The 16910-nt window shown below is 49.5% G+C and overlaps 1 protein-coding gene across 1 annotated transcript; it reads left to right on the top strand.

Annotated features, from left to right (window-relative positions):
* The first annotated feature begins 3049 nt into the window (after window positions 1-3049).
* On the top strand, window positions 3050-10296 carry DNASE1L3 (deoxyribonuclease 1 like 3). The gene is made up of 8 exons (XM_027640569.1): window positions 3050-3251; window positions 4682-4770; window positions 5400-5492; window positions 5788-5900; window positions 6383-6495; window positions 6856-7013; window positions 7840-7936; window positions 8153-10296. Exons 1-8 carry the CDS (start codon window positions 3120-3122, stop codon window positions 8279-8281), a joined length of 924 nt encoding a protein of 307 aa, XP_027496370.1. The 5' UTR covers window positions 3050-3119; the 3' UTR covers window positions 8282-10296.
* The last annotated feature ends 6614 nt before the right edge of the window (window positions 10297-16910 follow it).

Raw genomic sequence — 16910 nt, 5'->3', positions numbered from 1 at the left:
GCTTTGCTACTTATTAACTTGAAATTCCAGGAGACTGAGATAAAATACTCTGCCTCATGGTTGTGATGAGGTCACCAAGAAACCAAAGGTCATTTCATTTGCCTCAAAGAACCTACTTTCATGATGATGATGGTGGCTTTGGGGTTGGTCCTTTCTGGTCCTCCTGTCACCACAGCAGATGTAGACAGAGCTGCAATTTGGATAAAAATGGTAAAAATCAAGAAACACAAAACACCTTAAAGGCTGGTATGTGGAAGGGGAAGCCCAGCTGTGGAAAACAGAGCTGTGGTGGCACTTGGAGAGAACCAGTGTGACAGTGCTCGTCCCCACACTGCCCCCTTGCACCCAGCATCACCTCTGCCTGTTCTGCCTGTGCTTCCCTGGAGCCACGTGCTCCCCTTCGGGGGGACAGGCTAGTGGGGTTGTTTAGTGGAGCAGCAGGGGCACCCCAACAGACCAGGGCTCAGGCAGACTGGGCCAGCCTTTGCACCCTTTGTAGAAAGGACACAGCAGCACTGGTGACCCCAGCAGTATCAAACCCCTGACCAGCACAGACACCACGTCTTGCCCACAGAGGAGAAATGAAGCTTCAGCACAGTCCCAGGGTGAACTCATACCCCATAGGTGCTCCCCCCCACGGAACACCCCGTGAGTCATGCAGTGCTCCAAGCCCAGAATAGGCTTCCTCTGCCAGAGCAGGAGGGAATGTGGGCTCATCCCACAGTGTCTGCCTGCAACCCTCACAGAAAGGCACAGGAAACCTCAGAGATCCTCTCAGTCCATCTCTGCCAGGAAAAACCATTTTGCAGGTGACCGAAGGGCAGCCAGGACCGTGACCTAAAGGAAGAGTCTGTGCCTGAAGGGAGAGGAGGAACCCCCACATCACTGCCAGACCCTCGTACCCCACTGTCCCATGGGAACTCTAAGCAGGCACTTACACAGGGGCACATCCTACCATCCATCCCACAGCACCTTCTTGGGAGCAGAAAGAAGATGGAGGGCTGAACTGCTGCTCCAGGGGTAGCAACACAGCAGCCACAGCCCCCACGCCCTGTAGGGGCTGTCAGCAAAGCTTGGCTGAAGGGCCCTGGGCAGCACCTACTCACTGCTCTGAGCTCTTGCCGAAACTGGCTTTGGCATTGCCTTCTGTCTCATCACCTGCCTCTCCCCTGGGAGGAGGGAGAGGCTGAGGAGGGGCTTTATTAAGGAATGTCCCACAGGTCCTGCTCACCTGACATCATTCCATGTAGGGACAGAAACCCCAATCTATGTTGGTTTCATCAGCAGCTTCACCCTCTTGTGCAAGAGCAGGGCAGGCCTGAACTGTCAATGTTCATGCACCATCGAGGTTGTTTTCTGGTCTGATAAGGAGCAAAGGAAGTGCAGTAAACAGGGAGATAAAGCAGTGCAGAAAGGAATGTGAGCTCCCAGTGTCCCCCCAAACAGGTCACCTGGTTGCTGCCTGTCCCCCTGATAATGCCTGAGGTGGAGGGGCAAGGGGAGGCTGATAAGCCAGGGGCCCTGGGGACAAACACGGCACTGATAGGCGTGGTTCAGGGTCAGAGCCTTCATGGGCACCACAACAAACATTTACTCTTTGATGCCAGGATAGCCAAAGCAAGCCTCATTTTGGGGTCAGCTGCGGGTTTTGATGACTCTGACCCCGAGGCTGCAGCTGCTGTCGCAAGCCCTTAGCTCAGGCTGTGCTTTCAGGAAGGTCAGGTGGGAGATTTACAAGGCCCAAGACCTTCATTTTCCCTCCTTCTTTATTAGTTTTCTCCAGAGCCTGTCCTGCCCTGCTCACTGGAGACCCCTCAGAGAGGAAGCAGCGCCCAAGCTCTGTTATTTTGGAGGGTCACATGCCCTCTTCTCCAGTAGCTGGGTTGGGTAGCAAACACTGGGGCAGCACAGTGGCGTGTCCCTTGCTAGCAACCAGTGCTCCAAATCCCTGTCTGGCCAAAACAGATTTGTGGTGCCCATTCCAACATCTGCAGCACACTCCCTGGAGAGCTGCAGCTGCCTCCCCAGCAAGACCTGGATCCCACTGCTTTCAGCTGTGCTGCATCTTTGGGAGCCCCTCCATGAACTGCATTTTGTGCCAGCTCCATCTGAGCCTGTTCAGTTGGTTCAGACAGTGTTGGGAACTGTGTGCTGGTGCCTCTGGATCAGACCTACATGGCTGGCTGTGTGAGCAGGGCAGTGGGGTGCAGACAGGCTTTGTGGCTGTTCCCAGAGAAAGGAAGGAGGATATGAAAGCACCCTGTAAGCATGGGGAGAAAAATCTAAGATGCTTAAAGATGTCATTTAGCTTGACCTCTTGTTATACCTCCTGCCATTATACTTGATTGGGGGCCAACAAATGTGTCTCTGTCTGAGGGCTGACATGTGGCAGAGGATTAAGGGAGGGCAGGGGGATGATTTCCCTGCAAAAGCCACTTCAGGTGACCGAGCCATCCCACCTGCAGCATCCTCACTCAAGTGCTGTTTTAGCCAAACTCATGTCTGCCTTTCCACCACACAGCACAAGCCAGACCCATGTGCACAAACCAAGACTGCTGTGCTGGGAACACCTGGCCAGGAGTTCGAAGGACAGTGCTGGGGCATCACGTATCTTCCCATGGCTGCCCTGCAGCCCCTTCCAATGGGGCTTCTGGTGCTCTCCAGAAACTCCTGCTGCTTCCCAGACCCTTTCACCACCTACCCCATCCATCTCCTGGTCTTGGCCTCTGGCCTGGACTGGCCCAGGGAGCCTGGTCCTGGCCCAGCACTGCCTGGAGTGGTCCCAGCTAGTGCTCAATCATGGCAGGCATCCCACAAGGGGTATCTCTCTGTGGGGAGGGATTCTGCGTTCCAGTGGAGCAGTTGCTCTGCCAGGACAGGGAGGTTGGCTCAACAGAGCCACTTTTCCCCCCAGGCAGAAGTTCAAAGTCTCCATGCTGCTCTGTGCTGGGAGATGGAAATGAGGGAAAGGAGGAAATGGTGATTCCTGGTTGTGATGGATACAGCTGACTGCTCAATCTGACCTCCCAACCAGCTGCAGAGGGACGGGTGCATAACCACACACACACACATATTTATAGGCACACTCGCAACAACTCATTTTGCCCAAGTCCCTCAAGATGTTGCTCCTCTTCTTACTTTCACTCTTCAATTTCAACCCATCTCTGAGCCTAAAACTTTGCTCCTTCAATGTGAGGTCTTTTGGAGAAACTAAAATAGCCAGACCTGAAGTCGTTGATGCCGTGGTAAAGGTACGTTCGTTTGCTTGGATGAGACAGACATTGAGTTTTCTGGGGGGTTCTTAGCTGTGGAATCTTGAACTTTATTTATCTTTCACTTTATTTTTCTTTTCAAGTGAAAAAATGAGTGCATAATTTTAAAAAAATTGTACTCTGAAAGTAAAAATCAGCCTGTGGTTGAATAGGATGTTTGCTGTTATTTTAGCCTGCGTGAGAATATAACAGAAACAACATTTGCTGTTTCCTTTGGAAAATGGAGTTAGGAAAGGAGGAAAACCTCAGTGCTCAGTAAAAGTAATTTTCACTTCGAATCCACAGAGCTTTGTTTTCTGATACATTATTTGCTTTCCTTATGTGCTAATCATTCTGAAATATTCTTGTCTAATTAAACCTATTCTCAGGACAGCAGAGAGTATCTGTCATATTAGAGTCTGGTACAAATCCGAAAAGCCCAATTGCTAATTTACGTGAGCAAACCCTCACCATCAGGCTGCCTCTGCAGCAGCTGAAGATAACTCTGCCTTACAAAAGAACCACATTTTAGACTCGTAGCTTTTGCAAGTGCCCTCCAAGATGCCACAGTAAGGGAGAACGTGGTGCTCAGCATTAGTGGGATGGCTGTGTGCCCTGAATGGCACCACCAAGGAATGGCACCACGTACTTGGGTTTTAATACTTTTGATTGCAAACTGCCAGAGAAGAGGGGTTTGCGTGGGCTTTGCATTTGCAGACCGTTCTTCCTGTACTGTCATCACTGTGGGCAATATCTACTAAATTATGGGTAATTTAGGTAATTATGGGTAAGTTTCAGGGGGAGGAAAGGGGCACTTTTTTCCTGACAGAAATCACCCACAAAGTTTAAAGAACAATGAAACCAGGGGCAGAGAGAAGCCTCTGACCATGCTGGGCTGAGTGTGAACTGGGCTTTCCCGTGGGGAATCCCAACAGCAGCTGCAGGAGCTGAGCCCTGCTGTCCCTCTGAGCTGTGCAGCCCTGTTTTCAGAGAGGAGGTTGCTTTGGGCTCCAGGTGCTATTTCAAAGGGTGTACAACAGACTGGGACAGGTGAATGCTGACCATAGGGAAAGGGGGGTGGGCAGGGGCAGCCCCCCAGCAGTGGCAGGGGGGGATCAGGCTCACAGCAGTGGCTCTTGCTGCCCCTTCCCCTCCACACTTCCTCCTCAGGGGCACGTGCAGAAGTTTTTCACTAAATTTGAAACCACTCTGCTCCCAAGTTTCCTCTCCCAGCTTGTTCTGGGGTGTGCAGCTGCTCGGAAAGCAGAAGAGCTTCGCTCCAGCCACTGCTCCCCTCCCATGTTCCCAGGCTGAGTGCCACTTCTTCCACAAAGGACTTCCCCCACAGCAGTAGCCACTTCTTTCTAACCCCTTCCTAATCCTCCAAAACCCACCACGTGTGAACTTCCTCCTGCTCCTTCCCCTTGCAGATCATTTCTCGCTGTGACATCATGTTGCTGATGGAAATAAAGGACAACAAGAACCGTGTTTGTCCTCTCCTAGTGGAGAAGCTCACCAGGTAGGGTGGACAAGGGCAAATGGGCAAATATTGGGAAAGATGCTTGGCAAGAGCCTGTGCTCTGCTCAGTGCCACCCTACTGGGTGGCAAAATCTTAGGATTTGGGCTCTTTCCCAGTGTCAAGGAAGGACCAGGCTCTGGCAGTCTCACTGAGGGACAGGGGCAAAGCCAGCTCCAGATCACTGTAGAACACATTTTTAAATCAGTATAACCAAGTTAGATTCAATTTGCTACAGATTAATTCCCAAAGGAAAAAAGAAGAGAGGGGAAATGCCCTCCCCAGGCTGGTGCTGCAGCAGGACAGCCACCCTCCTGCAGGGCTGGGAATTGCTTTAGATTAGGGATTGAGAGCCTGGAGTGACAGTCCAGACGAAACAGCAGCGTTTGGCTGGCTGGATGTGAGACCCAGCTGAAGGAGAGACAGAGGCTGCAATGAGCAGGGAGAAGGTTGAATGAAGAGCCAGCGCTGGAGAAAGGGTCCAGCTCCTGAGAAGGGCTTAGTGTCTTTACCAACCTGCCTCTGAGGTCAGGCTGGCAACGTCCCACACCCTTGGGCACAGGCAAAATTACCTCCCTCTCAACCACTTTTGAGTGCAGAAATGAACTCAGGAACACCACTTTCCTTTCAGTCAGCTGAAGGAGCCAAAGGAGGAATACAGGTGCATTGCCAGCCAGAGGCTGGGAAGGAATAGCTACAAGGAGCAGTATGCCTTCATCTACAGGTGAGTGAGGCCCCTTGCCAACAAGTCAGCCCTCATCCTGCCCTCTGGGTCACAGTCCCACAGAGACAGGCTGGACATGGCGGTGGCTTTGCTCTGAGGGAGCTGGAGATGTGCAGGCTGTGTGAGTGGGATGGGCTGTGCCTGGGTGTGGGGATCATCCCAGACACAGCCACCAGCACTGCTGTATCTGTCCCAGACCAAGGCCCAGGGTCTGAGTCCAAGCATGGAGTCAGTGTTAGACAAGTCCCAGCGAGCCACAAGTGTGACATCCCCCATCCTGTCCATTCTGCTGCAGGCAACATCTGGTATCAGTGAAACAAACCTACCAGTACCCTGACACCCAGCCTGGGGATGAGGATGTCTTCTCCAGGGAGCCCTTTGTCATCTGGTTCCAGTCTCCAAAAACCGGTGAGATGTTTCAGAAACGTGTCATTGTCCCACTGGTGAGTCATCAAGGCAACACTGGCTGGACCCCGGGCATGTCAGGGGAAGGCTCAAGGGGCCACACCCAGACCCCATGCTGCTTTTCCTTCCAAGGGCAGCATTTTGCCTTTCTGGGAAAGGCCACAACCCCAGGAAAGTCTCTGCTGCCGCAGACAGTGGGTTGGTGGATGCACTCCCTGCCTCTGGCACGGCCGTGGGAGCAGCTATTGCCATGGGTGCTGGATCAGGGTTTGCCTGCACTGGCACAGCATCTCAGGCTCAGCTGAGTGCCTGGAGGGGGACACTGTGCAACCACACAGAGACTGCCCCTGGTCCACAGTCGGAACAGAAACTGTTTCTTCCTCAGAAAAAAAAACACCTTTGCTTCCAAGTCAGTCTCTGTTTCTTTGTGACTGATTCTCTGTTTAACCATTACATTTTTTCTGTTCTTCTGCCTTGTTTTTAAGCTGTCAATGAGTTTGCTATAATCCCTCTGCACACCACACCAGACACTGCAGTGCGGGAGATTGATGAGCTCTATGATGTGTATTTAGATGTCAAACAGCGCTGGAAAACCGAGGTTGGTTGCTACATCTGTGTTACTAGCAGGGCTTTGGTAGAGTCACCTGGCAGGCTATTCACTATTCACACCTGATAACCTTAAATCCATTGATAATGAGACCCAGGTTTTGAGTATCTCTTTGATGTATTTTCACTGAATTCTCCATATTTAATACAGTAAACTTGATCTCCCAATAAAATTGTTATCAGCATGTCCTGGTGTGCCCACAGAAAGGAGAAGTCCCACTGCACTCAGAGAGTGGCTGCTGTTAGAGCTGTTATGGCTACTGGGAGCATCCATGGACCTTAAAAGTCCTTGTCAGTCTTCTTTTGAAGAGCTGTCCTCATGGTAACTTTTGAAAAACCTCCTACCTTCCAGAACTTCATCTTCATGGGAGATTTCAATGCTGGATGTAGCTATGTTCCCCAAAAGCAGTGGAAGAACATCCGGCTGAGGACTTACTCTGAATTCATCTGGCTAATTGGTGACAAAAATGACACGACGGTGAAGAGCAGCACAAGCTGCCCATATGACAGGTAAAGGGCCACTGCCAAACCAATCACTGGTTATGATTCTCTGAGTGAAAAAATATATCAAAAGATGTCAGTAACGGACAGAGTAAACAAATGGACATGAGGCCATCAAAGATAAAACAGTGTCCAGGGGAAATGTGATCCAAATGCTTCTAGTCAGGAGCACAAAGCACTTTGCAGAGCTGTTGGTGAGTAGGTTTGGAGAACAGGCAGAATTTCAAGCAAGAACCAGCTCTTGCTGTGGCTCAGGTGGGGATAGATGTCAGGCCATTCAGCAGCACTTCTCATCTGCAGGGAGCCCTGCAGACACCTGGAGGAAGGTGCTGCTGCCTGTTCTGTGCCAGCTTTGCACCATGACTTTGGCTCTTCCATTTGTAATTTGGATTGACAAATCCAAAGCCAGGTTCTGCCTGGGGAGGGGACACCTCACCTTCCTCTGGCATGTGGCAAGTCCTGCTGCCACTACAGTTCCCTCAGCAGGGACAAAAGATACATCAGCTGTTAGAGCCCAGACTCCTCTTGCAGAATGAGCTTCTGGATCTAAGGAGGACTTCACTGAGACTCCAGTCATTGGTGTGTTTTGCATCTAAAGCAGGGCTTTCAACTTCCCAGCACTGTTAGGTGGGTTTAGACAGAAGCCATTTGACATTGGCTTCCAAGAGCAATGCATGCCAAGATATTTAGATGCCTCGCTGCCAAGGAGGCACCTAAAGGAGCTGGCATCTCTGGGTTGGAAGCCCGTGGGTAAGGACAAACTATACAGCAGGGCAGTGTGGCTGCTGCTGCTCAGGCACCTCATCACAGCACCCCATTCCCTTGATCCTTGCAGGATCGTAGTCAGTGGACAGAAGCTCATCCAGGCTGTCGTGCCACACTCTGCCAACATCTTTGATTTCCAGAAGGACTTTCAGATGACTGAGGAGCAGGTAGGTACAGCACAGCCTCTGCAGCAGCGGGGCAAGGGCTAACACAGGAGTGCAGAGCCAGCAGTGTCCAGGCAGTTCTGAACATGGTCCTGGCCATAAAACTGCTGCATCTTCCCAAACTAATGCAGTGCTTGCGTTGCACCTCCCCATATCCAGGACAGGGCTTGGAGAGAGCAGGAGTGTCCGCTCCCAACCCTCTGTGCCCTTGTCTTGCAGGCGCTGGGAGTGAGTGACCATTTCCCGATAGAGTTTGAGTTAAAAGCAAAAGGTGGCTTCTTCAACTGGCTGAGATCAAAGTTTTCAAGGAAGAGGAGGCCAAGGAAGAGCCGCCAGACAAGAGGATGATCATGCTGAGCCCTCATCCATGGCGTGGAAATACACGAATGCCAACAGATCTTGTAGAAGACTGGTGTAAATATACTCACAGCAAGTGGAACACCCCCCACCACTCCCAAATATTTTGTTAAAGTTCAAATATTTTGGGTGAGAAGGCAAAATAAACCTTCAGGTTATTTTCTTATTTTCTGTATGCAGAAATAAACCAGCTAGAAGCAGCACACTATACTTACTGTACCTGTTGCAAATGTAAGGAGCTACTGCAAGGGTAAAATACTTCTGTGTGCTTTACCTGCAACACCTGAAGGGCAGGGATCTCCACACATTCCTGTGGGCTATGGAGCTCTGCCACTCCTCTGCAGGGGCAGAAGAATTAAAAGGGCTTTCTGCATCTTGTGTGTGTGTGTGTGTGTGCCTCAGAGCTGCAGCCAGCAGGAGTCTGTGCCCTGGTGGTTTGCAATGAAGGATGTTGCTGAATTTAGAGTATTTCTCGATGGGGGTTTGAAACTGCTCGCAGCATTGAAGGCTTGGGGAAAGACAGACATTAAAGACAGAGCAGCAAGGGCCCCTTTTCTGCACTCCCTCAGCCCAGAGCAGCAGGAAGCTGGTGGTTCTCACCCCTGCCTGCCCACCTGCAAACCTGAGACATCCTGTGGATCCTAGGTGACTCTGCTGCCAACTGTCATAAAATTCACATTAAAATCTGATTTCAGCATCCTGACATGGAAGTGAACTGCATCCCCCCCTCCAAAAAAACCCCTCTCCAATGCAGCTTGAAGTCCTCCAATGAACCAGATTTTAATGACGATTATTTAACGTAGTGGTGCAGCAATCTGTTTTCCTAGCTCAGCCCACAGGCTGTATTTAGTGCAAACCAAACCCTGTCACACAGATGGCATCCGAAAAGTGGGAATAATCCAACTGTTAGTAGAGGCAAATATTCATCTGCCTTCATCAATGAGCCCTGGCTTGCCTGCTGAAGGGGCAGGGAGGGCAAGAAAGCAAGAGGGGCTTTGTGAGGAGGAAAACAGTTTGGCCTTTGTGAAACTGTTCAGTGAGAAATGAATTTGAAGAAAGAAACTAAATCAAGAGAAAATGATCCCAGGGGTGTGTGTGCAAGGCAGACAACAAATCCTCCAACTTTCAGTAGCAATTAATTTGAAATCATACAGCATTTCATAAGCTCCCTCGATTATACTGCAGTCAAGGCAAAGGAAAGAGTCTGATTTAGAACAAATATTTACACTGAGATTTTTACAGAGATGCCACTGTCTGGCTGACAGCAGTGATGGCTCATGTGAAGGCTGAAGTCAGCCTGAGTCTCTGGCCTCATGTCTTGCTCCTACGTAAGTCCCTTCTGTCTCTTGGCTTTCAGAAAGGAACAGTGCACAAAGGAATAAATCACGCTCCAGGAAAGCCATAATGGGCACATTCAGTCATGAAAAAGATGCAATTCTGACTAAGTTTTACTGAAAATATTTGTCCTTATTTGCAATATTGAATACAGTCCTTTACCCAGCCTTTGAAGATAAGAGATGTAGCCAGAGAGCAGCCTTGGGAGTGATGTCAGTGCCTGTTGCTTTGGAGCTGTGAGCCAGGTTTGACTGGGATAGTAGATGGATGGAGCTGTGTTTTGGATTTGTGCTAAAAACCAGGTTGATAAGACAGGGATGTTTTCGTTACTGCTGAGCAGCACTTTACACAGAGTCAAGGCATTTTCTGCCACTCACCCCACCAGTGAGTTGGTTCGGGGTGCACAAAAATTTGGGAGGAGACAGCAGACCACCACTGACACAAGGGATATTCCATGCCATATGGAGACACACTCAGCACACAAAGCTTGGGGAAGAAGAAGGAACAAGAGGACGTTCATAGTAATGGTGTTTGTCTTCCCAAGTAACCATTACATGTGATGGAGCCCAGATTTCCTGGGAATGGCTGAACACCTGCCCGCCCATGGGAAGGCAGTGAATGAATGCCTTGTTTTGCTTTGCTTATTAAACTGTATTTTTCTCAACCTACAAGTTTTCTCAGTTCTGCTCTTCCGATTCTCCTCCCTGTCCCACCTGTGGGGAGCGAGTGAGCGGCTGTGGGGCTGAGGTGTCAGCTGGTGTTAAATCACATCAGGCTGCTGTTGCAGAGATGCTGAGCATTTGACCAACAGAGAGACAGCTTAATACAAAATTATGCTCCCCCATGGAGAGCTGGGACACAGTTTTGTGGAATTCACAGCAGAGAGACAGCATCTGCACTCAGATTGTAATGTTTGATAGGGGTTGGGAGGTGTCCAAAGCTCCTACTGTCAGCACAGTCTCTATAGATATTCTTGTGTTTATTCCATACATTCATTAGACATATTATAATTACATCCTAAAATGTTTAACAGTTCATGTCATCTCTAGATTTTCCTCACTGGGGATCACTACCCAGCTGTTCCAACTGCAAAGGGGTTTTCAAGTTGTTCCAGCCTGCAGGAGCCTCAATATATTCTGCAGCCAGAACAAAGGTTCTCTTTTTGATGAATGAGGCTTCTTGAGCTTAATTTATGATCAAACAGAAGTTTTACACTGTGAATCCAAAATTCCTGGAAAGACTTTGTCTCATGCAAGCCAGGTCTCAGATCATGGGAGAGAAACAAAGAGGCTTTTCAGAAACTGAAAATTCTGTTTTCACCCCAACAGCCCTGGCCAGGCAAGAACACAGAGCAGACAGGGTTCAGCTCAGCAAAAAGTGCTGAGATCCCTCAGGTTTGGGTCTTGGGAAGCCCTTCTCCAATGCTGGAGACATCCTCAATTCCTGCAGACCCAAGGTCTCCACTGCCCCACAGAGAGACCTCTCCTAGCCCACAGAAAGTCCCTGCTGCCCTGCTCCCAGGACAGAGCCTGGGCTGCTCCTCACCCTGCAGAAACCCACACAAAGATGGTTTTTACTGCCCTGGGGGTGTGAGTTCCTTAGCAGGGAAAACCCCAGAACCCACAGCAGCAGCCCAAGGCAGGACTGCCACTTCTCTACAGCCTCCATCATCTCTGCTATCTTGGTTTGTCCATCTGCACTTTCACCTGAAGAGGGCTCATGTCCTCTTCCTGGTCTTGGCACTGCTCCCCACTAATCCACAGAGAGAGCCCCAATACCTCTCTTCCTTGTCCACAGGACAAGAGACCTTTTGGCCCTGAGCAAGGCTCTGCCTACCTCCTTTTGCCTCCTTTGAGCTACTGGCAGCAATGAGCACACAGGAGAGCTGGTACAAGACCCCACGGGATCCTGGCTTGTTCGTTCAGGGTCTGTACATCCCCCAACACAGACTGATGGATCAGGCACCGTGACTGAACCTGCAGCATTAGGGGAACATTAAAAAATTATATATAAACCATCATCAAGCAAACATGCTGGGATGTGCTGTTTAACAAACTGAAGGATAGGGGTCAGCTGGACCAGGGGTCGTCCCTTTTCTGCACCATGGTAAGTGAACCCAGTTCTTAAGCTCTTTGGCCCAGCAATATCCACACAGCCTCTCTTGTTTCAGTTTACATCCACATTTGTTTTGCTTTCCTGAAAGTCTGTGCATGAATGCACACAGACATGAGCAACTCAAGCCTAAACACCCACCAGAGCTCCTGCTTCTTCCCCACCACACGGGCGATGGGTGAAGAGAAGGAGGTGCCAAGGCCACCACTGATGGTGTTTGGGCTGGGACACATATACATCCCGTGTCTGGACATACAGATCACAGAACCAAAGAGTTTTGGATGGAAAAGACCTTTAAGATCATCGAGTCCACCTGTTAACCCAGCACTGCCAAGGCCACCACTAACCCATGTTCCTAAGCACCACATCCTGTTTTTTGAATGCTTCCAGGGACAGTGATTCCACCACGTCCCTAGGCAGCCTGTGACAATGCTTGACAGTCCTTCCTGTGAAATATTTTCTCCAATATCCAATCTAAACCTCCCCTGGTGCAACTTGAGGCCCTTTCCTGTAGTCCTGTCACTTGCTACATGGGAGAAGAGACCAGCTCCTACCTGTCTGCACCCTCTTTTCAGGGAGCTGTAGAGTAATAAGGTCCTCCCCAAACTTCCTTTTCTCCAGGCTAAAACCCCCCAGCTCCCTCAGCTGCTCCTCATAAGATGTGTGCCCCAGACCCTTCCCAGATGTACATGTGAACAGATGTTTGGCCACGTACAGATGTGCAGCAAACAACTGAGCTGCAGCCCTAGAAAGGCTGTGTTGTGCTGATGCACAGCGGGGCCGGTAGCACTGATAGCAAAATCAAAGGCAGAAAAATCAAAGAGCCTACCAGTGTGGGATTGCTAAAACCAGCAGTTGGTCCAAGCCCAGCTGCTTCATGGCTCCCTCAGCCTCTGGAGGGATCGTGGGGAGCACTTGGTGCCCCAGGCTGGACTTGGCCACTCACTGACTGAGCATCTGCCACAGAAAAGGACTAGGAGGGGAGCAAGGCGTCCCTGGGCAACCCAGTGGGAGCCTTTTCGGTTCCCCTGTAGCCCAGAGCTCAGTGGTCCCTGGGCGGGGCTTTTCTCTGCCAAGCAAGCTAGGGAGATGGAGAGCAGGAGGTGAGGACAGTAGTCATCCTTCTCGTGCCTTTATTCAAAAGGAAAATAATTTGAAAAATCACTTTTCCCCCCTCCCCCCCTCTACCTATGGGTCTTTAAAAGCATTTGCAAACCTCCGTCACCCCCTTGCCCAGAATAAGGTGTTTTTTCCCTGCTTCAGGGCGCCTGCCCACTCCCCACCATGTGGAGTCACGCACACATTAAGTATTACTAGAGCCCCCTCTGGTGGCATTGCTCTAAGTCCCAGTGTCTGGGAGAATTCCCGTGAAATTCACACCCAGACCCCCTCAGCACGGCCAGCAAACCCAGCCACGCCGAGGAAGCCGATTTCACACTTAACTGGGAGCTCGTGGATCTGCATCCCCCCTTGTGCCTCCATACAGACCGCTCCACTCACTGCAGAGAGCCCGTGGCTGACCCCCATCCCTGAGCCCACCGTGTCTATAAATGAGTTTTGCAACAAAAAGGGAGCACTTCCTTGGCTCCAGGGCTGGTTATTCATTGCCCAGGGTTATTTAACTGGGAACATGCTGCGATGACTTTCACAAGGCAGCCCTGCTTGTAGGCAGTGGCTCCCAGGACCTGGTGCTGGGAGCTTACAGGACACATCTGCCCCAGGGCCCCCTTGGTGTCCCTGCCATATCTGCATCAGGAGCATCAGGGCAGCTGGCTTGGTCCAGCAGCAGCCACAGCCTTTCCTGCCTGCCCAGCCCCTCGGGATGTCTTACAGTGACTGGGCTTCTGCTCTTCGGTGGTTTGTACCTGGTTTTGGGGAAGATGTGAGGCCGTTCTGGCCACCAGCACCACCATCCCTTCTCTGCCACAGATGCTACCAACCCTTCTCCAGTGCCAGAATCACAGAATATCCTGAGTTGGAAGGGACCCACAAGGATCATTGAAGTCCAACTCCTGGCCTTGCACAGGACAAAAATCAGACCACATGCCTGAGAGCATTGCCCAAAGGGTTTGTGAACTCTGTCAGGCTTGATGCTGTGACCACTTCCCTGAGGAGCCTGTTCCAGTGCCCAACTATCCTCTGGGTGAAAAATGCTTTCCTAATATCCAACCTAAACCCCCCTGAGCTGGGTTTAGCCCACGCTCCTCTCCATCATCCCAAGAGTTCAGGGACACAACCTCTGCACTCTCACCTTGTATATAATAACCACAAGCGCCCTTTCTCTGCAGGCTGGTTTTCAGCTGGTGAAAAAAACAAGGTTAAATAGTTTGTGTGTCATTTTAAATATAATGTCTCAACTGTCAGTGTTTGCAGGGGCAATTTTCTGTTAGACAGGAGACAGATTTATAGGAATTAATTTTCATATTGGCAAAGTAACCAGAAACCTTCCCTGAAAAGCTCTGCAAATGCCGGCATTGAGACATGACCGCTTTTTGTGCCTCTCTACTGGGAGGAGGGCCTAACCCCAACCATTTTTGGGGGAAGCCAGATGCAAAATCCCACCCCCCAAACAAAACACCCTAGCTGGATACTTCTGTCAGAAAGAAATACCTCCCTGGCAGGGCCAGCTCCTCCATGGGGCCCGAAGGACTCACAGGCTTCCAGCTCAGCAGGGATGTAAATATTTGCAGTATCAAGGTCTTGCAGAAAGGCAGCTCAGCGCAGGAAAGAGCTGTCAAACATACCTCTGGATCCTGCTAAATCATATTTTCCTATTAATTTAAAAAAAAAATCATAAATACTAGCCTTTCATTCATGTTATATAAAGAATGTGCTTTAAATTTCAGTCAAATTAATAGCGACAGGAGTTATAAATCCACCCTGATTTAGTGGCAGTGTTTTTTCTAAGTGTGCAATATAAATTCACAACCATGAAAATTAACTCTGAAAGTCTGAGAAATTCTGAAAAGCCATTTAAAAGCGTTTTCCCAGGAGGCCCTGGGGAAACAGCCCAGCACAAGAGGGGGGACTGGCAGCGGGGCTGTTTTGATAACCTTCAGCGAAAGGGACCTGGGAATATTAACCATTACTGTGGAGGAAGAAATTGCTGTCTCCCTTCCTGCTGCTCTTCCAGCTTGGATGGAGCTGTGAAGATGTGGCATCTCACAGTGGCAGGGAGGATGGGAATGGGAGCGTCTCTAAGTTGCTGTAACATAGAGGAAGATTACTTTTAAAAACAAACCTTTGCTTACAGGAGTTTGGGATGCCTAAAGGTTCAGGTACCAGGTGGGTTTGCTCCCAGCCTGCCGCAATACAGCAGGGCTGGGAGCCCTGCACCACTGCTGTCAGCAGCAAAATTCCAAACACTCCTTTGTGCTACTCTGGATGTGGACAGGAGATGTGAAAAATAAGAAAAATAATTTAAAAAAGAAGTTCCTCCAAGCCAGCTGGCACAGAGCACAGAATAAACACCTGAGGATGCTGCCAGCAGCTTTGCAAGACCCCATCCCTTGCATGCCAATGGGTCCAGAGCTGTCCCTGACCTGGCAGAGGCCAAACTGGACAACCAGTTTCATTTGGCTCATGGGAGAGCATGGCACAGCCAGCTGTCATAATAACAAATGGTTTGGAAAGAGTCTCTCCTCAAACAAACAAAAAACACTGTGTAAAAAAGCATCATGCCATTCCCTGAGTTAAGTTTCGTGCAACTCGATCCCAGTTTCTGTCAAGTGATGTCTGTTTATACATAGCCACCTTGGACAGGCTTTTAAAGGTGATTTATACGCAGTTTGCTCCCTTTTTTTTGTAGGTAAGAAAGGTGCATTGTCTGCCCTGCAAGTACATTTCAATATGGGGCAAAAAAAAAACAAACTGAAAAATAAAATCAAATCAGTTTAAAACAAATACACGTAGAAGTTAAAAGTGAGTAGAGAAAAAAGCAGTTTCTGGATTGGAAATTTCACAATCTCACTTTCCACAGACAATTAGAGGGAAAACTAATTACAGGGTTTGCATAATCTGACCAAAGCCAGAGCTCTGCTGAGCAACAGCCCCAGTGCCCGCGTTGCTAATGCACCCAAGAGACTCGGAGCAGCTCAGGGCTTTTTGGGGAGTGAAGGGCAATGCAGCTTGAACACACAAAGTGCTCTGCACAGTCCCAGGCCTGGAGACTGAGCACTGCAGTAATGTTTCCAGAAAAATTAATTATACTAGATTATCTTTATATATACACATATAAAATAATTCAGTTATTAATTTGAAGCAATAAAAAGATTAAATAATTTTAATTATTAGAATAAGCATTGGAATATTTTAAATTATTAGAATAAGTTAATTAATAGTAATTATTTAACCCCAAAGCTATTTAAATTATTTAAATACATATATTTAATTTGTTATAGATACTCACAGCTGCACAAGATGAAATGTAATTCTCAGTTTTGAGCACACCCTAGTATACAAGATATTTGCCATGCTGGCTGCAGAGACATGGAGGTAAGCAGGGACACCCAGAGGGGTCTGAAGAGGGAACTCCAAAGCTCCCCAAACCAAAGGAGGTGGCCAGGGGCAGCAAATGCAGGTGAGACCCCAGGGTATGGCAGGAACAAGCACAGCACAGGGTCAGGGACCACTACAGGGCAGACAGGGAGTGAAGGACAGTCTGAGTGTGCAAGTTGTGAGGAGCTCCAGGACAGCATCTCTAAAGACCCCTTCTCTCTGCCCATTGGGATGTACAAGTGCATCAAACCCCACTGACAACAGGCAGGGAAATAGAATGCTCAGGAGAGTGACCATCCCATGGGAACTGGTGTGCCCCAGGGACTTACCTTCCACCACCCACCAAAACATCCAGTGAACCTCCCGGAGGTACAGAGCGTCCCAGTGTTTTCCTATGTGGCCATGCCTGACTCAGTGGCCACCAGGGCGTCCAGGTGGCCACCGAGGGCACTGCCAGATCCAGCAGAGCACTCACAGGACAGTTTGGGCCAGTTGAAGAGGGATGGATGAGTTCCCAGTGGGACTCACAGGCACTAGGTGGCAAAACCCTGCTATAAACCTGCACCAAGGAGAGACTATAAACAACAAAAAAGAACTTAAGTTCAACCGAAGTGGCAGAAAAACACTTCCACAGCTAAAGGCAAAAAAGTACTACCAGTCCTCTGCCTATAATGAA

The sequence above is a fragment of the Corapipo altera genome, unplaced genomic scaffold (genome assembly GCF_003945725.1).
Source record: "Corapipo altera isolate COAL_440 unplaced genomic scaffold, ASM394572v1 55, whole genome shotgun sequence".
NCBI classification, from domain to species: domain Eukaryota; kingdom Metazoa; phylum Chordata; class Aves; order Passeriformes; family Pipridae; genus Corapipo; species Corapipo altera.
This window is presented reverse-complemented; position numbering and strand designations above follow the sequence as displayed.

Excerpts from the sequence above, each read along its gene's own strand:
- DNASE1L3 (XM_027640569.1), top strand. The coding sequence starts at position 3,120 with ATGTTGCTCCTCTTCTTACTTTCACTCTTCAATTTCAACCCATCTCTG. Across the intron at positions 5,901-6,382 it reads GTTCCAGTCTCCAAAAACCG|CTGTCAATGAGTTTGCTATA; the intron begins GTGAGATGTTTC and ends CTTGTTTTTAAG. Across the intron at positions 7,014-7,839 it reads ACAAGCTGCCCATATGACAG|GATCGTAGTCAGTGGACAGA; the intron begins GTAAAGGGCCAC and ends TGATCCTTGCAG.